This window comes from Aristolochia californica, unplaced genomic scaffold (genome assembly GCF_029961685.1).
Source record: "Aristolochia californica isolate CCGP_79_NKW_82.1479 unplaced genomic scaffold, dmAriCali1.0.hap1 SCAF_14, whole genome shotgun sequence".
Lineage (NCBI taxonomy): Eukaryota > Viridiplantae > Streptophyta > Magnoliopsida > Piperales > Aristolochiaceae > Aristolochia > Aristolochia californica.
In genome coordinates this window covers 26,284,347-26,307,046 of record NW_027181815.1, presented here as the reverse complement: position 1 = coordinate 26,307,046, position 22,700 = coordinate 26,284,347, and the positions used below count along the sequence as shown (strand labels likewise).

Here is a 22,700-nt window from a genome sequence, read left to right as displayed (position 1 = left end):
TCTCGGCAATCCGGGGATCGCTGGTTTTGGGGGAGTTATTTCGGATCCATCTGGCAATCAATGTTTCTCTTATGGCCCGTTAGGCATTTCTGTTCTATGTCGACTGAGTCCTCAATGGGCTTCGCATTTTCTGAGACAACTGCAGTGGTCCCATTCACATTGAAGGAGACTCGAAGGTGGTCATTGGATGGTGCGAGCGTGCTTCCTCTCCACCATGGCGCCATTGGGACATCTTTTGGGATATTTTAGATATTATCTCACTACACTCTTTTATTTGGTCTCACATTCCGAGATCTACAAATTCGGCTGCAGATGTGTTAGCCAAACAGGGAGTGTCCCTGTAATCTCTTGTTGTGAGGGATCTGCTCCCTCTTCCTTTGTAATTTTCTCTTGTTAATATAAATACATCTTTATCAAAAAAAAAAAAAAAAAACACGCCTCAATAAAATAGTGTTGCTGAACACTAAAACAAACACCTTTTAGAGGTAGCTCGGGCAAATATGTTTGCCACTAGGATTCCTAAACACTTATGGGGAGAAGCCCATCTTACCTCGTCAATCGAATGCCGTCCTGGGTATGTCAATTTAAAAAACCTCTCAACGTTCTATTGGAGACCTACCCTCACGCACGATTCTTCAATAATCCATCTCTAACTGTGTTTGGTTGTGTTGTATTTGTTCATGTTCACAGTCATACTTGTAGTAAACTTTACCTGAGAGCTTGTAAATGTGTCTTTCTTGGACATTCACCAACTCAAAAGGGATATACATGTTTTGATCCTAACCACTAGCTGATTTATGTATGGATGCTACTTTCTTTGAAGATCAATTCCCCCCCCCCCCCCCCCCCCCCCCCCCCTCCCAAACTACGAAGAAAAGTTTTAGGAAATAGTTGTCCCCTTGCTTTCTAAACACTCTCCCACTCTAACATATCTTTTATATTTTTCGTGTCCGCAGTAGATTCCATTTCCACTTGCTGATACATATCTAACTCTGTAAACAACCCTCGTAGTTTGTTATAGTAGTCTGTACCACTTGAGGACCTTTGTTGTCTTGTCGACTTGCCGTTTGGTTTGAAAATCTAGGAAGTGAATTCTATCTTGGAGTATGTTTTATGCACAGCCAACCAAATGTCCCTAACAGTAGGATGCAGCAAATATGTCCTATTAATCTTAGGTTGCATAGAGTGTAGCAGGCATGACATAGCAGTGGCATTGGCGACCTCCCATGTCTCGTAGGACTTATCGTTCTCTGACAGTGCCTTTGCAACTTCGTTCACATATTTAGACTTCCTACAACTCATCAAAAAGATTTTGGCAAATTGAGACCACACCATAAAGTTCTTTCCATTCAGTTTTGTTAAGGAATAGTCCCACATAGATTAGTGAGTACAAAGATCTTGAGTTTATTAGTTGGTAAAGAGGTTTCCTAAGTTGGCTAGTCATTTTGGGATAGGGCCTTGGACCCAATTTTAACATTGTATCAGAGTAAGTACTCATATGTGGGCCTACACCTAAAAACTATCTACTTGTAGAGCCACAAAAGAGGGCCTACACCTAAAAACTATCCACTTGTAGAGCCACAAAAGAGGGCCTACACCTAAACTGCCTACTCCTAAATTATCCACTTGTAGAGCCACAAAAGAGGGCCTACACCTTAACTGCTTACTCCTAAATTATTCACTTGTAGAGCCACAAAAATGGTCTACCGAGACAGAAACCGTAAACGGAATAGACACGCGCGCGGCACGCAGCAAATAGAGCACGCGTGCACGACTCAGGGAGAGGGCGCATTGGCGTTTGGGGTTGCACGAAGGCGTCCTGCGCGGAAGGATGAATGTGGGGTTGCCAAAGGAGAAATGCGCGCGCAGCGCGGAAGCTGTGGGCGCGTAAGCGCATGACGCAACAGTGCGGGCGCCCAATGCATTTGGGGTGGCCATGCATGCGCATGCAAAGTGCAAAATCTAGGAGGTTGCATTTCGGGTTTGGCCACTCCCAGACGTCCCCTATGCCAACTAGAACTCATTTGAATGCTGATTGGGCGGCCAAAACGAAGGGAGACACCTAGGACGTCTAGATACAAGATTGAGTCCAAAAGGAGCAAATCAAAGGATTTGGATAGGGAGCAAATCAAGGGATTTGAATGGAGGATCAAATCAAGGAGATTTGATTAGGGATGATCTTTTCTCTCATTGGATGGAAGCATGAGACAAGGGAGGGGTCGAAGCCTATAAATACCAAGGCATTCGACCCTTTTAGATCATTCACCATCTTGTAGAAAAAACTTGTATAGCACGTGAGGGAGAGAATTGTAGAGAGACTCTGGTCCTCCACCTTGGACGACCAGCATTGTGTTTTCAGATCATCAATACAAGGTATTCTCCCCCTCTACTCCTCTTGGTTTCCTTTGTTTTCATACTATTGTTTGACTTGGGAGGAAGGAGCATTGTGACGACGATTTAGGGAAAGAGGTTGTACTGTTTTCGAAGGACTGAAAGTAGGCCACACGAGACTTAGAATTTCCGCCAGCCTAAAGGAGTTTAGGCTCGTCTAAGCCCGTGACAAACTGGTATCAAAGCATACGTTGCAATCAATAGTTTCCACAAGTGGAGAAGATGCTTCAAGAGGCAAAACACAAGTAAGTGACATTAACTTTCGTTTTACAACTCTTGAGCATCGTTTGGACAACGTTGAAATCCTTTTTACGAACTGGGAGGAGTTCGTTCAAAGGACGATTGAGGAGCATCAGCCAACTCCGAATTGGCTGAGAGGATTTGAGGAAGACGTCCATTCAGCCATTGTCGTCATGAGGGTGGAAATGGAACAATTGGGTAAGGATGTCAAAGACCTCACTGGGGAGCTGCATGCAAGACTCTCCTTGTGCTAACAAGCCTTGGCAAATAGAGGGGTTGTTCACACACAAGCAAAGATCAAGGTGCCTGAGCCAAAGTCTTTCACCAGAAAGAGAGACACGAAGGTCATAGATAATTTTCTATGGCTAGTGGAGCAATACTTCCATGCTAGCAAGCTCACCAACGAACAAACTAAGGTTAGTACTGCTGCTATGTTCCTTTCCGATGATGCAATTCTTTGGTAGAGGAGGCGTATGGGAGATGAGCAAGAGGGAGAAGAGCCTGTCCAAACTTGGGACGACTTCAAGAGAGAGCTACGAAGACAATTCTTTCCGGAGGATGTAGAGTACCAAGCAAGGAAGGAATTACGGGCACTATCTCAAAAAGGTACCATTCAAGAATATGTGCAATCTTTTACTTCTCTAATGTTGCGCATCTCCAATATGTCGGATGAAGACCGACTCTGCTCTTTTCTTGTTGGCCTTCGTCCATGGGCTGAGCAGGAATTGAGAAGGAGAGAAGTGAAAACACTAACTTCAGCATTGGCTACTGATGAAAAATTAACTAAATATGAAAGGAAGCATGATTCGGTTAATAAGGATAATGGTGCTGTTAAGAATAATGTTAAGAAGATGGATAAAAATGAGAAGCCCTGGTCAAGAGAGGCCAAGGCCAAGCCGGAAGAGAAGAACAAGATGGACAAAGCAAAGAAGAAGGTTTGGTGCTTCATTTGTGATGGAGAACACTTCGCAAGGGACTGCCCAAAGAAGTGACTCCTTAATGATGCTCAAACCGAACTTGGGGATGGTGGAACCGAGCCTAGAATGGGCTCTATAACATTGCTGAATGTTGTTCGTTCAAGGGGAGAACGAGACCCTCCACTTCCGGTAAGACCTCTTAGAGAACTTTTTTTTATTAGCTTTACACTTGCTGGACGCCAAGTGAAGGCAATAGTGGATACTGGCGCCATGCACAACTTTCTATCTGAAGAGGAAGCTAGGCGCCTAAGGCTTCGAGGGGAGAAGGATGACAGCAAGATGAAAGTTGTTAATTCTGCCACTTGTGAGGTCCAAGGAGTTGCCAAGGACGTCCTTGTTGTGATAGGCAAGTGGGTTGACTCTCTAAACTTCACTATTGTCCCCATGGACGATTTTAATGTAATATTGGGCATGGAATTCTTTTCAGTTTGTAAGGCTTTTATTATGCCGTATTTGGGTTTGGTGGGGATTATGGACGAAAGGGGTCCTTGTAACATTTCTGAAAGTGACACCAAAGATGTAAACAACAAGGACTTAATGATTTCGGCCCTACAGTTTAAGAAAGGACTCAAGCAAGGTCACTCTACCTACATAGCATTGCTTTGTGCTGTTGGACAGGTGGAGTCCACGCCCACCCCCAAAGGAGATTCAAACTATTTTGCATGAGTTCAAGGACGTCATGTCAGAACAACTTCCTGCCTGATTGCCACCTATGAGAGGGGTGGACCATTGCATTGAATTAGAACCGGGAGCAAAGAAGCCAGCCAAAGCACCATATAGAATGGCGCCCAAGGAGTTGGATGAATTGTGCAAGCAACTCAGTGAATTGTTGGACGCTGGGTTCATCAAACCAATAAGGCACCCTATGGAGCTCCTGTTTTGTTTCAAACAAAGAAGGATGGAAGCATGAGGCTATGCATCAACTATAGGGCACTCAACAAGGTAACTGTTAAAAACAAGTACCCCATTCCAATTATTGCTGACCTAAGGGAGGCAAGGGTCTTCTCTAAGCTAGACTTGCGTAGTAGATACTATCAAGTTCGAATAGCCGAAGGAGATGAGGGGAAGACGACCTGTGTGACCAGGTATGGGGCCTATGAGTTCATGGTTATGCCTTTCGGCTTGACCAATGCACCTGCTACTTTCTGCGCTCTTATGAACGAGGTATTTTCCGAGTACTTAGACTATTTTGTAGTTGTATACTTGGATGATATAGTGGTGTACAACAAAGACTTGGAGGAACACAAAGAGCACCTTCGCAAGGTGTTTTGTACTTTAAGTAAGAACCAGTTGTATGTAAAGAAAGAGAAGTGTTCATTTGGGCTGCAAGAAGTGTCCTTTCTTGGACGTTGGATAGGGGGAGGACGGATTTGGATGGACAGCAAAAAGGTCGAGGCCATAAGGGATTGGCCAACTCCCACTAAGTTGCGTGAACTAAGAAGTTTTCTTGGTCTTGCTAACTATTACAGGAAATTCATCAAGGGGTTTTCAGCATTTGCCACCCCCTTGACTGACCTTCTCAAGAAGGACTATATTCTTGGCATTGGACGGAAGCATGCCAATTGTCCTTTCAACGACTCAAAGACTCCATGATGGCTGAACCGGTGCTGCAACTTGCTAACTTTAGCAAACCATTTGAGGTACACACGGATGCCTCAAATTTTGCCATTGGAGGAGTGTTGGAGCAAGAAAGACACCCTGTCGCCTATGAGAGTAGGAAACTTAATGAAATTGAGCAACAATATACTGTTCAAGAAAGGGAAATGACTACTATAGTACATTGTTTACGTACTTGGAGACACTATCTATTAGGCTCCAAGTTTATTGTAAAAGCTGATAACGTTGCTTCTAGCTACTTCTTGACACAGAAAAAGCGCAGCCAGAAACAAGCTCGGTGGCAAGACTTCTTGGCCGAGTTTGACTTTGAGATGATGTACAAGGCGGGGAAAGCCAATGGTGCAGCTGACGCACTGAGCAGGAAAGTGGACGCACCTAACTCGTACGAGAAAGAGACCAGCCAGAGCTTAGCGCACATGGCACAACTAGCCCCAGCAACATGCGCGCGCGCGGCACCTTGCATTCGAGCGGCGGCAACCCCGCATACCGCAGCAACCGGCACTTACTTCACATGCACCACGCGTGGTGCGGTAGCAGCGGAACCTGAAGAGGCGCATGGTGCGTGCATAGGCGCAAGAGACATGCGCTTTGCGCAAGGCGCACGCGCGCATGGAAGACCATCTTGGCGCAGAAACAGAAAATGTGACTTTGTGGTTACAAGCCTTAGCAGCAAATACACAAGTTAGTGCTGCATTGCTAGACAGGATTCACACTGGACTTCGCCACGACGCCCAGGCTTACAACATTGTGCAAGCTACAGCCTTGGGCAAGACGAAAAGATTCTGGCTAGACAACAAATTGCTCAAGACCAAAGGTAATCGACTTTATGTGCCTAAGTACGATAACCTACGGCGTGACCTCTTGAAGGAATGCCATGATTCTTTGTGGGCAGGACATCCAGGTCAAAGAAGGACGTTGGCCTTGCTCTCTGGCCAGTATTATTGGCCAGACTTGGAGAGCGATGTGGAGGAATTTGTGCGCACGTGTCTTATCTGTCAACAGGATAAAATCGAACAAAGAAAGCCCAGAGGCTTGTTACAGCCTTTGCCCATTCCAAAACGGCCGTGGGAGTCTATGTCAATGGACTTCATTTCTGGTTTACGCAAGAAAGACGAGCTAGGGTCTATCATGGTAGTGGTGGACCGTTTTACGAAGTACGGAACATTCGTAGCAGTGCCAAGTGATTGTACAGCAGACAGAGCAGCTAGGGCATTCATGGCACATGTGGTGAAGCATTGGGGCTTGCCCACAACAATCATCAGTGATTGTGACCCCAAATTCACAGGGAAGTTTTGGACCGAGCTCTTTAAACTATTGGGAACATCTTTAAATTTTTCCACTAGTTTTCACCCTCAAAGTGGCACCCAAACTGAGCGCATAAACGCTTTGTTGGAACAATATTTGCGCCACTATGTTGCAGCTAATCAAAAGAACTGGACAAACTTGTTGGTCGTGGCCCAGTTTTCATACAATTTGCAGAAATCAGAATCAACCGGGCACAGTCCTTTCGAGTTGGCGACAGGACGACAACCTTTGGTTCCCATGGGTCTCATTCCAGACACTTCACGAAAAAGTCTAGCAGCTCATCAGTTGGCAAAGAGGTGGAAAGAGAAAACGGAGCTGGCACGGGTCTTATTGCATAAGGCACCTAAAAAAATTGAGAAATATGCTGATCTAAAGAGGAGGGCGTCTTCTTTCAATGTAGGTGACCAGGTCCTTCTCAAAATCAGACCTAAGCAATTTCGTCACCTAAGGAGCAAGAACAAGAGTCTTTTGAAGAAGTATGAAGGGCCATTTCCTATCATTGAATGGGTGGGCAACCTAGCCTACAAATTGCAGCTGGTGAAAAGGTTTAAGTTCCACAATGTTTTTCATGTATCAAACCTTAAACCTTATTTTGAAGACCCGGACCCGGATAGAATAGTTGACCCAAGAGTTCCAATGGATGCATCAACTACTTTTGTAAACAAAGTAGAGTATATTATTGTAGACCGAGAGGAGCGCCAAAGAGGCAAGCCCCGGAGGACGCAATACTTGGTCAAGTGGAAGGGTCAACCGGAAAGCGAGGCAACATGGCAAGACGTTGTCGAGTTGTGGCAGTTCGAGAAGGAGGTGGCCGACTATCGCCAGGGGATGCAGACGAGGATGTCTGCCTTATGGCGGTGGGAGTATGAGACGGAGGATGAAGCCATGGTGTGGCCAGACACCAAGGCCGAAGACTGTGCAAGTCCAATGCACAACAATAGCAGCGACGGCCAAGGCCAAGTGCAATGGCACGACCCAGAGGGGCACGCATATGGCCGACCCGGCTGTAGCTGCAGAAGAACAAGACGCACTTGAGTTGGCCAGACGGATGGCCAAGCACCAAGATGTGCAACTGCTCCAGCAGCCGACCGAGGCAGAAACCGTAAACGCAACAGACGCGTGCGCGGCATGCAGCAAGCAGAACACGCACGCGCGCACGACTCAAGGAGAGGGCCCATTGGCGTTTGGGGTTGCACGAAGGCGCCCCGCGCGGAAGAATGAATGTGGGGTTGCGGGAGGCAACAGTGCAGGCGCCCAACGCATTTGGGGTGGCCATGCGCGCGCATGCGTGCGCTTGCAAAGTGGCAAAATCTGGGAGGTTGCATTTTGGGTTTGGCCACTCCCAGATATCCCCTATGCCAACTAGGACTCATTTGAATGCTGATTGGGCAGCCAAAACGAGGGGAGACACCTAGGACGTCCAAATACAAGATTGAGTTCAAAAGGAGCAAATCAAGGGATTTGGATAGGGAGCAAATCAAGGGATTTGAATGGAGGATCAAATCAAGGAGATTTGATAAGGGAGGATCTTTTCTCTCATTGGACGGAAGCATGAGACAAGGGAGGGGTTGAAGCCTATAAATACCAAGGCATTCGACCCTTGTAGATCATTCAGCATCTTGTAGAAAAAGCTTGTATAACATGTGAGGGAGAGAATTGTAGAGAGACTCTGGTCCTCCACCTTGGACGACCAGCATTGTGTTTTCAGTCATCAATACAAGGTATTCTCCCCCCTCTACTCCTCTTGGTTTCCTTTGTTTTCATACTATTGTTCGACTTGGGAGGAAGGAGCATTGCGACGACGATTTAGGAAAAGAGGTTGTACTGTTTTCGAAGGACTGAAAGTAGGCCACACGAGACTTAGAATTTCCGCCAGCCTATAGGAGTTTAGGCTCGTCTAAACCTGTGACACTAGGCTCTAATACCGTGATGAAAATTAAGAAGAAAAACATCTTATACAATTGCTTAAATTACACCTACAATTGCTACAATATATACAATATAGGATGATGAATAGAAGGAATGCTAATTAATTCCTAGAGCTAATTTAGCCTCTAATATAGGAGAGATTTCAGCAAGATAATAAGAGAATGAATCTTGACATATTTCAACATTACTATATTCAGATGCTCTATTTTCAGAGAGACTGTTTTAGAGAGTATCGTCTCTTTTTGAGAATAATGAGAATTTCGTTAAGAAAAGTAAGAAAGATTGCAAGAAAATAAAAAATATGTGCTCAAAGAATAGCATAACAAAGGAACAAATCAAAGAAATAAAGTACAATCAATGAACATCAAAAGGAAATATTTCCCCCTTTAAGTCAATCTAAAGCAACCAGCTGATAAGCCAAAGAATCTGCCATATTATTAGAACTGCGCCTATAACGAATCCAATCAACTGCTTGGTTTATTTTAGGAGTTCCTTAGTTCATTCAAGTTTCTTCTTCTTTTAGGTGTTTTCTATTTATAAATTTTAGTAGTTTCTAAAAGAGCTTAGTTTAACTTGTTTTAGTTGTTTAAAAGTTTTCGTCTATTTGGATAGAATTTTCATGGAACTGTAATTGGCTATGTAAAATTATGTAGGAGGCTAAAAACAGGCTTACAATGCTCTCGACTGAATATCTCATTTTAATTTATAATTAATAAAGTTTTAAAGTTTTATTCTTTACTTCAATGAAGGTGATCTTCCATGATTGTGCATATGTTTCTAACGTTAGGTTGCAAATTCTGTGCATACCTTTCTAGTTCTTCCTGGAGCAGCAACTCAGAGGGAGCATCAGAGTGGCTTTTTTTTTGGATTTTATGGTTTTGGAAAAAGGCGATATATAATAAGCCAAAAGACGAGGAAAATCAAAGCAATTCAGCCAAACCAAATCATAAAGTTATTTAAATTAAAAATAGACAATTTTTATGTGTCACTTTTCAATTACTTGTTTTTTCTATCAAAGAAAATAAAAAAAATAAAAAAAAAAGAAAAGCAAAGAAAAGAAAAGAAAAGAAGAGAAAAGAAAAGAAAAGAATAGAAAGCAAACGAGTTGGCTTTTCTTGGTTAGATGAAAACAAATAATTGAAAAGAGACTCACATTACAGCTATCTAATTGTAGTATTTTAAACAACTTTAGGATTTTTATGTGATTTTCTGGTTTTTATTATATTGATGGTTTTTTCCCTGAGAAAAATTGCAAATATGTAAAAATCATGAAATATAGTTAAGAATTGTGAAGATCTGAATATGTATAGTTGCTCCATGGAATCTGCAGAACATGGCGTCAAAGACTTTCTGGTCCTTATACTTTAAGGCAATAGTGCTTTCGATTATGACACGTATTAAAAAAAGTGGGCTCAAAGAGGGATGCTGCTTCTCGTTGTCTTAATTTCATGTCATTCCCATTCTTCTATTTCTCTTTTCTTCTCTGTTATCTTCTCTTCTCTGTTATCTTCTCTTCTCTCACTTCCCTTCTTTTTCCTCGTTTTCCCTTTTTATACATTCACCCAAGAAAACATGGCTCAATATTAAACTGTTTATTATTAATTTTCTTTTGTGATGGTTTATATTGCGGCAAGTAGAGAGATGCTGCAACTGCTCCAAATGTTGGTGATCGTGTTCCATACGTTATTATTAAAGCTGCAAAAGGTGCCAAGGTAGTTTAGTCTTGATCAGAATATTTTCTTCTTTGTTTGTTGTTGATATCTGTGTATTCTCAATGCACAATTTTATGGAGTACAGGCGTATGAAAGGTCTGAAGATCCTATCTATGTGTTGGAGAACAATATTCCAATAGATGCTCAATATTATCTTGAAAATCAAATTAGCAAGGTTGGGACTGGCTGCCTCTAGATTACATGTCACTATATTCATGTCATTTGGTTATTCAATATACTTTATTTCTGTTTCCGTAAGTTTTAACTATTAAATTACTTTAAGTTGCAGCCACTTCTGAGAATTTTTGAGCCAATTTTGAAGAATGCAAGCAGGGAGCTTCTCCATGGGAGTCACACAAGGGCTGTATCAATCTCTACTCCATCAACTGGTGGCATAATGAAGTTTGCAAAGAAGCAACTCAGTTGCATTGGTTGCAAAGCTCTTATCAGGTAAACAAAATTCATCTCATAAACTAACTATTGCTGGTAAAAGTCCCACCTTACTATGGCCCGTATATGTTTCACTGCCTGGGCTAGTTGTCTGGTTATGGTTTGGCTGTTAGTTGTTGCATTTTTCTGCATGATGGCTCAGAAGATATTGAGGTTATTAGTTAGTATAAAGTATCCTAGCTTTGACTAGTTATTTTTGGTGAAGCCCCCCACTTCAATATGATGTCAGAGTGAATTCAAGCTTAGGCCTGTTTCAATTTTTTGGCCTAACTGTATAAACTTTATGTTTTGGGTTGGTTTTCCTGTTCAGCTGTGGATGTGAGGGAGAGTATTGGTGGATACAGGCCTCATTGTTCCATGGCCCATATGCAAGCTCAACATTGGTTGTAGGCATGGAAAATCTTGAGTATATTAGTTGGGAAAAAACCTCTGTGGCTATTTATTTGATTAAGGCCTTGCTCAACTTCAACACTAAAATTTTTACTTAAGAAACTTCTGTTTTGTTCACTAATTGCTTATTTCATTTAAGGTGTATAGGCCTCTATGAAGTTGGCATGGTTGTAGTTGTGTATCATTTTCTTGTCTGCAAGAATTTGTAGGGATGCAAGATTATTTCCTTGAGCTGAATATGGATCAAGAAAAAAATTCGTGTATGTTGTTTGGAGTGGGGGAAGTTCTTGGGTTTATTAGTTGGGAAAATGCCTGGTTAACATTGGTTAATTATTTGATAAAAGCCCCTGCTCAACCTGCTCAACTTGTGATACTTCTGTTTGTTCGTTAATTACTTCATTTATGGTCTCTACACCTCTATGAAGTTGAAATGGTTGTAGTTGTGAGTCATGTTTGTCTGCAAGAATTTGTAAGAAGGCAAGATTATTTCAGAATCAAGAAGGATTTCTGTGTGTGTTTGATTATACAGACAAAATGTTTGTCACTCTCTCTTTTTTTCTCTAGCTGTCAGTAAATATATTCACAAAGTATTCTAATATGCTACTAACCATTTGCCTGTCAAAAACCTTTGCTGTTGCAAAATCTCTTATGTTCTATCTTTCTTTTCAGAAAAAAAAAAAAAAAAAACTCTTATATGTTATGTCTTGCTGTTCTGTTGGTACCAGCAATTCAGATCAAACACTTTGTTTACACTGCAAAGGAAGAGAAGCTGAATTGTATTGCAAAACTGTAGCTAATGGTATGCTTTTTTTAACCTGATTAAACATTTCTTTTGGATATAGAAGATATGCATACAGTTGAACCTGTATCTTGCGATGCTGATGGAGATGAACACCATTTTAAGCATCCTCTGGGTGTAGACCATAGGTCTACCTGTGTTCATTCTGTAGTGAAAAAAAAGCTTCCAGCGGCCACTCATGGGCCTTTTTTTTTTTTTTATTAGCTCCATACATGAATCATTTTTAGTGGAGATGAATTGCATATGCCCCAATGCCATGTAGAAAGGTGTTTAGCTCAAAGTTCTCAACCTTATAAGAGTGAATGGAGAGGCTTAACCCGAGCTCTTATACTAGGTTGTGGATTATCTATCCTATATATGATGTTGGGCTATCCTTAACATCCACTGTTAGTTGGCATTTCCTTGTTGACTAGTATGTGCATTTTCTCTAATATTCTGTTTAGCTGCAGTTTAATGTCATGCTACTACAGCAAATTTTGATAACATGACCCATAGATTCTCTAGTTCATTTGCTTGCTCATAGGACACCAGCACCTTTCCTGCATATGCTTAAGCTATGCATATAGAATTTAACAGCTTCATGAAATTGAATCTGTTTTCAGTTTCTGAGTTAGAAAAGCTTTTTGGGAGGCTGTGGACACAGTGTCAGGAGTGCCAAGGCTCTCTTCACCAAGACGTTCTTTGTACAAGGTTCTTCATTTTCACTGGCCACCAAAATATTTCTTTTACATATTCTTCAAGCTGAAAATAAAAAATGGAATGAGCTATCACTGAAGTGGGTAGTATGATTCTTTTTCCCCTGCAGTCGAGATTGCCCGATATTTTATCGGAGAAAAAAGGCTCAAAAGGACATGGCTGATGCTAAGCTGCAGCTGGAACGATGGCAATTTTGATAGATTGAGGTGTTGTATTACATTTTTTCTTCATTTCTTACTAGTTTTACTGCTTATGTTAGCTATGATTTACTAGCAGCCTTTCTACTTTAGAGGGCAGTTTTGGATATTGAAAAATGTTGCTCATTTTGCTGATGAGAAGCCTGAACCATACACCACCCACGGAGATCTGTTCAGTATTTCTGATTTCATTGGTCTAGATATTGCAACCCATCATGTACTGATTTAGTGTTTTGCTTCCTGTGAGATGTTATGTTTAAGTTATTGCCTTTCTCTGGCTTAATAAATGCATTTGTTTTGCACTTCTTAGTAACTCTGACATGAATGTTATATTATTTAAAATTTGTGTCCACAGGAAATAAATGGGAAGGCTTTGCTGCATCAACATGAAGTTCTCCTTTTTCGTTTATGAAGGATGGTAATTTGCTCATAGTGCCTGATGAATGGATCTAGTGATATCTCCAAAACCAATGATGGAAGTAATTAATTGACATGCCTTGAGTTTGACACATGGATTGGATGTTAGTATTTGCACAGCTACCCTAGAAAAATTCATCAGCAGCCTTTGTGATAGGTCAACAAGTCTGGTTACTTTGTGATTACTACCGAAGTGATTCAGTGGCAGTAGAGACTGGTAGTCAGTGAAAGGCGTAAGTGCAAAGAATTCTTGTATCTTTATGCCTGCCAACATTGTCCTCCATTGGATGTGCTTCTCTCTAATGCAAGTAAATATGTTTATTCTCTTTTACGGTTTCTTCAATTGATTCAGCAAAATCCCACAATTGAAAAATGTGGATCTTGACGTATTATTGTTGGTTAACTTGAATAGCATGGCTCTTTAACAGTGAATTGGGACACAGTTTTGATGGGTTTAGACTCACGAGGTTGTGCTTGAATAAGTATGTTCTTGCTCAGTTTTTTGAGTGCTCAATAAAAAATCACACCAAATGAATAAGTTGAAACCCTACAAGTGTTGAGAGATGTTCACACAGGCTACGTAATTTTACACCGAGTAGTTTCAAAATTTACCTAAATTGTTGCCTTCCATGAGTTCTGTAAGTTTGTCATTAGATATAGTTCTTAAACTTTACTGATCTGACTACAACTAAGGAGAGGGAGGGTATTTCTGTTTATTGATATCATTGTAACCAAAGTGAATACCGGAGGGAGTTAGGGTTGGGTTCTGCAATTTTCTTCTCTTTCCTTTTTCTTAGAGATTTCTCTCCTATTTTTCTCCTTTAATCCTTCAATCCTACAACTTTTCGTGGTATTGTAGTGGGTTACAATGTGTTGGTGAGAGAAATTTGAAAACTTATTTCTTCCAATTCTGTTTTAGCCTAGAGGATTTTTTTTTAATCCTGAGATGACCTCCTCGGATGTGTTTTTTCCTTAATTGTTACAACCTTAGGGTTTTTAGCGTAGTCTGGTTTTAATCCACGTTTGTGTTGAGATTTTGTATGCACCTTAAGTTCAAATCATACGAAATGAACAAGGAAAAATCAAAGAGAAACAAAGAAGAAACCACATGACTACAATACGATAGGAATTTAACGTAGTTTGGCAAATTGTGTATATCCACGGGGAGAGAACAAGAGATTCACTATTGTAGAGAGTATCATAAATAGAAATTCCTTGTCTTATGATTAACATTCTTCACCTTGACTTGAAACCTGTTTCAAAGATGATGACACTTCCACCAAGATGTAAAATCTCTCTTCTTATCCCTTTTCTCCTTGGGAGATTTATAGTCATTAACAATTTTGAAGGTTTACTAAGCTTAGGTATAAATTGACACAACTTCATTGGCATTGGGAGAAGGTTTGTCATATTGTCTTTCATAAGCACTTTCTCCAACTGAATCTTGCCATCTTCCCATCTTCTTCAATGAATTCCCTTAACTTCGGATGTCTACATGCTTGGTTCTTGTACTAGTTTCTTTGCAAAACAATAATACTTTGACTATCAAACAATATCCTCACCTTTTTCTAGAGCAATGTCTAGCTCACCAACTAATGCCTTCAACCAAATTGCTTCTTTTGTTGCTTCTATGACAACCATATACTTTGCCTCCATAATTCACAATGGTAAGTAGGTTGCAAAATAGACTTCCAATTTATTAAAATGTTGAAGGAATATATTGTGAAAACTGGCAACCAAGTGTCAGAGTGAGAATTATGCAGAGTTTGTTAGTTTGTTACAAGTTAGTGGAATTTTGTTATTTTTGTTATTTTTTCCCTTACTTTCTAGATGAGTTGGATCTTCTACATTGTTCTAGCCTTCCTATTTAAATTGCTCATGTATGAACAGTTGGGGTATCGAATCAATGAATTAGTTTTCTTCCTCTCTCAGGCCTTGTAGCCTTTCTTGCTATTTTCTAGTTTTACTGTCTATTTATCAGCCTTGCACTTATTTTCTAATATGGTATTAGAGCGATTTTGTTCCGTTGTTTCTCCCTTTTGAGCATGGCTAAAGGCAAACAGACTCAGTCCTCTTTTCAATCTTCCATGGAAGATAATAATAGTCCCTATTTTCTTCACAATGGTGATCATCCAGAACTCTCTCTCATTTCTCTTTCACTTACTGGATCTGGTTCAAACTATCACTCTTGGTGTTGATCAATGGTTACAACTCTAATGCTAAGAACAAACTTGGGTTTATCAATGGAACCATCCCACATCCTGTTGCAACAGATCTCCTTGCTGGTCCTCTGTCTCGCTGCAATAGCATGGTCATATCTTGGCTCTCCAACTCTGTCTGCAAGGAAATTGCAGAGAGTATCCTCTACCATGAAACAACCATCGGAATTTGGAAGAATCTATATGAACGATTTCACCAGGGCAGTGGTCCTCGAATTTTTGAAATCAAGCAAAAAATTATTGCTCACACTCAGGGATCGGCTGATGTCAATACCTACTATACTCGACTGAAAGCTTTGTGGGATGAACTTCGAGAATTCAAGGCGATACCAATTTGCAATTGTGGTGGAATGCGTGTTTATATGGAGGATCAACAACGAGAATCTGTGATGCAATTTCTGATGGGTTTGAACGAATCTTTCGTTCCGATTCGAGTTCAAATCCTGCTGATGGAACCAACTCCTCTACTGAACAAAGTTTTTTCCCTAGTTGTTCAAGAAGAACGACAATGATCTCTTACCTCCTCCAAATCCCCGACATTCACAGCTTTTGTTTCTTCCATATTGCAAGCAACATCCCGAGCTTCTTCTCCTACTAATTCCTCTCGATCAAGAAAGGATCGACCCCTCTGTACCCATTGCAACATCTCAGGCCACACAATTGATCGTTGCTACAAAATCCATGGGTATCCACTTGGATTCAGAAATAGGACCAACTCTAGGCCAAATGGTGCTCGCCCAAATCAGATGTTACCCAATAGTCCTCACACTAATCAATTGGTTCTCACAAATGGTTCTTCATCTTCTTCAGCAAATTTTACATCTCCACCGTCTCTCACTCATGACCAATACAATCAGTTATTGGCTCTATTAAGTTCGCACAATTCAAGTGGCTCTGCATCACTCGGTGACAACAAACTGCCTCAACAATCCATTTCCAACTTCACTGGTATCCTTTATTTCTCTTCTTCATCATCCACTCTTCATCCTAGCATTTGGATTTTAGATTCAGGGGCAACCCACCATGTCTGCACTAATTCCTCCATGTTTCACTCCATTCATTCATTTTCTTTTAACTCTGTCACTTTGCCCACTGGTACAAAAATACCAATCATCTGAATTGGCACCGTTTAGTTGTCGCCTCACCTTGTGCTTGAACATGTTCTCTACATTCCAACATTCCAATTTAATCTTATCTCCATTAGTGCCTTAACTCTAACCAATCATTTTTCCTTTGATTTTACTGCTCGTTTTTTCTTTATCCCGGACCATTCACAGGGGAAGATGATTGGGATGGGTAGACGTCAAGGCAACCTTTACCTCCTAGATAGCTCAGTTTTTCGTTTTGTTTCCTTTGTAATTGTTGTTGATAACAACACTTCTTCCTATGTAAATAAATTGTGGCATTACAGATTAGGCCACCCCTCCAATGTCAAACTCAATGTACTGAAATCCCATTTACATTTGCAAAGTGATAGCAATACCAATTTTTCTTGTTCAATCTGCCTTTTAGCAAAACAGAAACGTCTGCCATTTGATTGCCATAACAACTTATCTCCTTCTCCCTTTGATCTTATACACTGTGATATTTGGGGACCATTTCATATCCCCACACATGATGGCTTTCGTTATTTTTTTACAATCGTTGATGATTGTACAAGAAATACATGTTCATCTTTTACGTGCTATATCTGATGTCAAGACCATTTTCCCACAATTTTTCTCCATAGTTAAAACCTAGTTTGGTCTCACAATTAAATCAGTTCGCAGTGATAATGCCCTTGAATTAAACTTGTGCCATCTCTTTACCCAACTTGGTGTGCTTCATTTTTACTCAAGCGTTGAAACTCCTCAACAAAATTTTGTTGTTGAGCGTAAACACCAGCATATTCTAAATGTTGCTCGGGCCTTATATTTCCAATCCAACATACCTATAGGCTATTGGGGGGATTGTGTGCTTACTTCGGTTTACCTTATAAATCGACTTCCATCACCATTACTAAACAACAAAACTCCTTTTGAGCTACTTCATCATCAATCACCATCTTATTCCCATCTCAAATCTTTCGATGTCTTTGTTATAGCTCAACTCTTCCTAGCACCCGTGACAAATTCTCTCCTCGAGCCGAGCCTTGTGTTTTTCTAGGATATCCTTTTGGTTACAAAGGTTACAAAATTCTAGACTTAGAGACAAACCGAATCTCTATCTCCCGAAATGTTACCTTCCAAGAATCTGTGTTTCCTTTCAAGTTAACTCAAAACAATAACTCTGTTGTTTCTGATTTTTTTTTTTTTTGAAAAAGTGTTGCCTATTGTACCAATTTTTACCCCTTCCCCTTCTTTTGATAGTTCGACTTCACCTCCTAACAGCCATGACTCTTCTTTACATGATACCACTTCATATCACCTCCCACTCAACCACTGGGTCTTCTAGAGTATCCCAACCACCAAAATATCTCTTTGATTATCACTGTTATTTGGCTTCTCCTCTTCTCATTTCAACGTATCCAATTCCACTCCTTACCCCTTGTCCGATGTCATCTCCTACAATAAATTTTCCCCTTCTTTTCGTGCATTTTTTATTTCCATTTCCAGCATCACAGAACCAACAACATATGCTAAGGCAGTTGTTGTACCCCACCCGCATGGCAGAATGCTATGAGAGTTGAACTACAAACTTTAGAATCCAATAATACTTGGTCTTTGTGTTCTTTACCACCTGGAAAAACAACAATTGGTTGCAAATGGATATTTCGTGTTAAATATCATGATGATGGTTCTATCAAAAGGTACAAAGCACGACTTCTTGCCAAAGGGTTCACACAGCAAGAAGGTGTTGATTTCTTTGATACTTTTTCACCTGTTGCCAAGATGGTCACTGTCAATGTATTACTCTCTTGCCTCTATTTACAATTGGCATTTGACTCAACTTGATGTCAATAATGCACTTTTGCACGGTGATCTATCTGAAGAAGTTTTCATGCATCTTCCTCCTGGTTATCACCGTGAGGGGGAGACTTCATTACCTGCCAACACAGTTTGTAAGTTACACAAATCTATCTATGGCTTGAGACAAGCATCTAAAGCAGTGGTTTGCAAAATTTTCTGGTGTTTTAATATCTGAAGGTTTCCAGCAATCACATTTAGATCACTCATTATTCATCAAGATAGCAGGAGATGATTTTATTGCCTTGTTAGTATATGTTGATGACATAATAGTTGCTAGGAACAACAAGATTGTTGCTAATAATTTGAAGAATTCCCTCAACAAAAGATTCAAGTTAAAGGATCTAGGAAATCTTAGGTATTTTCTAGGACTTGAAGTAGCTAGATCAGCTAAAGGTATCTTGATAAACTAGAGAAAATATGCTCTTGAACTTCTATCTGAAACAGGCTATTTAGGATGCAAACCTGCCAAAACTCCAATGCAATCAAATGTGCCACTTTCTCAAGATGATGGAGAGCTATTGACTGATCCCAGCACGTACAAAAGACTTATAGGGAAGCTAATTTACCTTACCATCACCAGGCCGAACTTAACTTACTCAGTAAATAGACTAAGTCAGTTCCTAAGTCAGCCAAGGAGACCCCATTTGCAAGTAGTCTACAGGATTCTTTAGTATATTAAAGGATCACCAGGCAAAGGTTTTTTCTTTTCAGCTTCCTCACCTCTTCAACTTAAAGCTTCTGCCTCTGCTCTTCAATTAAAAGCATTCTCAGATTCTGATTGGGCAGCATGCCCTGATTCTAGAAAATCGGTTATTGGTTTTTGCATATTTCTTGGAGATTTATTGATATCATGGAAATCAAAGAAGCAAATGACAGTTTCAAGATCCTCAACTAAAGCAGAGTATCGAGTGATGGCTTCTGTGACTTGTGAACTAACATGGCTAAAGATTTAGGTGTTTCACACACAACCTGCTTTGTTGTACTGTGACAACCAAGCTGCTCTACACATTGCAGCAAACCCAGTCTTCCACAAGCGTACTAAACACATAGAAATAGATTTTCATATTGTGAGAGAAAAGATTCAAACAGGTGTGCTTACCAAAACTCTCTTTCCTGCTCAATTCAATTCTCTTATAGACAAGATGGGAATCTACAATATATATATCCCATCTTGAGGGGGAGTATTAAAATGATGAAGGAATATAGTGTGAAAACTGGAAATCAAGTGTCAGAGCGAGAATTATGCAAAGTTTGTTAGTTTGTTACAAGTTAGTGGAATTTTGTTATTTTTGTTATTTTTTTCCCTTATTTTCTGGATGAGCTGGATCTTCTACATTGTTCTAGCCTTCCAATTTAAGTTGCGCTTGTATGAACAGTTGGGGTATCGAATCAATGAATTAGTTTTCTTCCTCTCTCAGGCCTTGTAGCCTTTCTTGCTATTTTCTAGTTTTACTGTCTGTTTATCAGCCTTGCACTTATTTTCTAATACAATTATCCACATAATGTGAATAAATACCTTGTCATAGCCCTCCCTTTGGCAATGCACTTGCATACTTATATCTACATACCCTCTCACTAACATTGACCACCCCGCATTCTTCTCATATACAGTGCTTGTGCTAACCATTTCCCTCCAGTAACAAAAAATCCACTTCTCTACCCCCATGTATTGGCTAACAACACTAATGGCTTGCAAAATGCTTGGCTTTGTACAATCCATAGTATACATCAAATACCCAAGAGCACATGTGTATAAAACTTTAGACATGTACTCTTCTTCCTTGGTCTTTGGACACAAATCCAAAAGATAATTTAAAATGATGGATCAAACTAGTACTTGTTGGAAGATGGGCCCAAGCCCATACGACCAAGGAAGGCGCACATATTCAAGAGTTTTGGAAGATGGATCCAAGCCCATAAGACCAAGGAAGACTTGCATATCCAAGAGATGCAGAAGATGGGCTCAAGGCCCATAAATCAAGGAGAAGGCCCACAGGCCCAAACAATGATGTCAGGATGGTAAATAAAGAATCATCTCATAAAGATGGCATTGATGTAATTAAGTTAAAGTTTACAGAGTTAAAACCCTAAGTTCAAGGATATTATGGTAATATAGTAATTTGATTAATCTATAAATTGAGCTTTAGGGGAAGGGTTAGGACATCAAGTCCATAACCTCTTCTTCCTCTTGTTTTCTCCCAATGGGTGTCTTTCTCTTTTTCTCCATGAGCTAAATCTATGGAGTCCTAAAAATCAACATTTGGCTTTCTTCATGTGAAAGCAAGAGAAAGACTTTCTCTATGTATTTCATTTGAGCCAAGTACAATTTCCTGTAAAGCAATCTCTCTTAATCTCTATGGTTAAGAATTTTTTGTCACCACGTAAGTCTTTCATATCAAACTCTACTCAACAAAGACTTCAATTGTTACACTTCACTCTTGTTAATAATAGCTATCAACATGTCACCTACATAGATCATAAGTAAAATAATAGAATTATCATCAAACATACGGTAATAAAAATATGTATCATACTTGTGCTAGTTGTAGCCTTACCTTAACATGAACCATTCAAAACACATAAATCAATGTTGTAGTGCTTGTTTTAAGCTAAGAGTGACCTTTTGACATACTCAATCATCCTTTTTCTGGCTCAAACCCCTTTTTGGATGTATCATATATATCTCCTCCACCAAATAATTATGAAGGAAAATGTTTTTGACATCTACTTGTTCAAGTTTTATATCATGCATGACAACCATAACTAAGGGCATCTGTATGGAAGCGTGTTTATTTGCGATGAGAAAATTTTATTGAAATCCATCCATTACTTTTGCACATACCCTTTCGAAACTAATTTTATTTTGTACTTCTTTGATTCCTCATTTGCCTCTTGTTGGCCCAAGTAGCTTCTCAGGAGGGGGGTCAATTGATATTTTAAATTAAAACTTAAAGCACATGAAGTGCTAAAATAAAATTTGGAAAATAAAACAAAACAAACACAATACCATAAGGTGACAAAGATTTTTTGTTCTTGATGTTCCCCTGTTGGTAATCACCGCCCAAGGACCATTGCTTGGGAAAATTCAACTAATATCTCTATTAGCTAGAAAATACAAAGAAATTTCAGGTTCTCTTTAAACCACATGTAATCCAAAATTACACAACAGATCTCTCCCCTAGAGATTGAATTCAACTAGATTACGATTTTAGCCAATACTCCCTTTCTAGATTATAGGCTCTAGGATTCCAACTGATTTAGCTTTAAGGTACTAGAGTACCTCTACAAAGAAAGTGTAAAATACAAAAGTATAAAACAAACTCACAACTTCCTTTTTGAGAGATAATCTTTCTCCAAGTGAGATCCAAGCCTCCAAATCTTTAACCACGAGAGACAAGTTATTTGGAGCTTGATGGAACTATTGAATGTAAAAGAGAATGAAGAGAAAAGGAAGATTTGGGTAATTTTGAGGTTTTTCTCTCTGTAAAGGTTAAAATCAGAATATGAGGCTCAAAAACAATCTTTTAGAGGTTAGGTATGCCAATGTAAGTTCAATGAATGTTGTAAGAGTCGTTTGGTGGGTTATTTATAAGTTTCTCATCCAAAATAACATTTTTTTGCTCATTGTCAAAAAGTTGATAGACACATTGATCAATCAACGAAAATGTATGATCTATCAATCGTGTGTAACAACTATAATTTTTTGAATTCTTAGTCTTATTGATCGATCACATGATTGATACAATTTCTAGCCTTCAAAAAAATTTTGATCGATTAATCGTGCAGTGAAGCTCTAGCAACAAAACTAAGTATGATTGATCGACATAAGAGGTCTGATCAATCACACTTTATGTCCCTTAAAGGCATTGTTTTGTTTGATTGATCAATACTGCAGGTATGATCGGTCATGCCTTATATTTTTAATGCCTAGACTAGTTATGAATGATCAACTTGGTGGGGATGATTGATCATGCTTTATAGCTTATTTTGGCATAACTCTTGGTGATCGATCAATCCTACTTGGTTGATTGATGATGCTTTATACAACTTGCCAGTTTTCATTCTGAATGATCAATCATTACTAGTAGTATGATCAACTATACCATTTGAAAGTTTTCTAAACTAGGCTTCTAAGCATGATAAAAATTGCCCTCAGGTGTTCTAAAAAGTTTTAACCACTAGTATGCATTGACTAAACAAGATTTTGAAAAAAATTATGCCTTAAAGCTCCATAACATAAATGTGCTTAAAAATTAAAATTTGGTTGACTATCTACTTTCATGCTAGAGTTTCTGAGATGTTCTATTTGACTTTGATTGTAGTCTTCAAATCTTTGTTCTTGTTTTTGTAAGTTCTTCTTCTTTTAGTAAGTTCTTCTCAGCAATAATCTTCAATGTGTTTTTGTTTCGGTTA

At 39.7% G+C, this 22,700-nt stretch overlaps 1 protein-coding gene across 2 annotated transcripts in view; it reads left to right on the top strand.

The window, feature by feature from the left end:
- LOC137949744 (DNA polymerase delta catalytic subunit-like) overlaps positions 1 to 13,523 on the top strand; it is a 55,142-nt gene extending 41,619 nt beyond the window's left edge. For both annotated transcript variants that reach the window (XM_068795914.1, XM_068795913.1), the window contains 7 exons: positions 10,097 to 10,171; positions 10,257 to 10,346; positions 10,461 to 10,621; positions 11,737 to 11,810; positions 12,413 to 12,500; positions 12,616 to 12,712; positions 13,059 to 13,523. In XM_068795914.1, coding sequence (XP_068652015.1) covers positions 10,097 to 10,171; positions 10,257 to 10,346; positions 10,461 to 10,621; positions 11,737 to 11,810; positions 12,413 to 12,500; positions 12,616 to 12,703 — 576 coding nt within the window. In that variant the 3' untranslated portion in view covers positions 12,704 to 12,712; positions 13,059 to 13,523. The remainder of the gene's footprint in view (positions 1 to 10,096; positions 10,172 to 10,256; positions 10,347 to 10,460; positions 10,622 to 11,736; positions 11,811 to 12,412; positions 12,501 to 12,615; positions 12,713 to 13,058) is intronic.
- Positions 13,524 to 22,700: the final 9,177 nt, after the last annotated feature.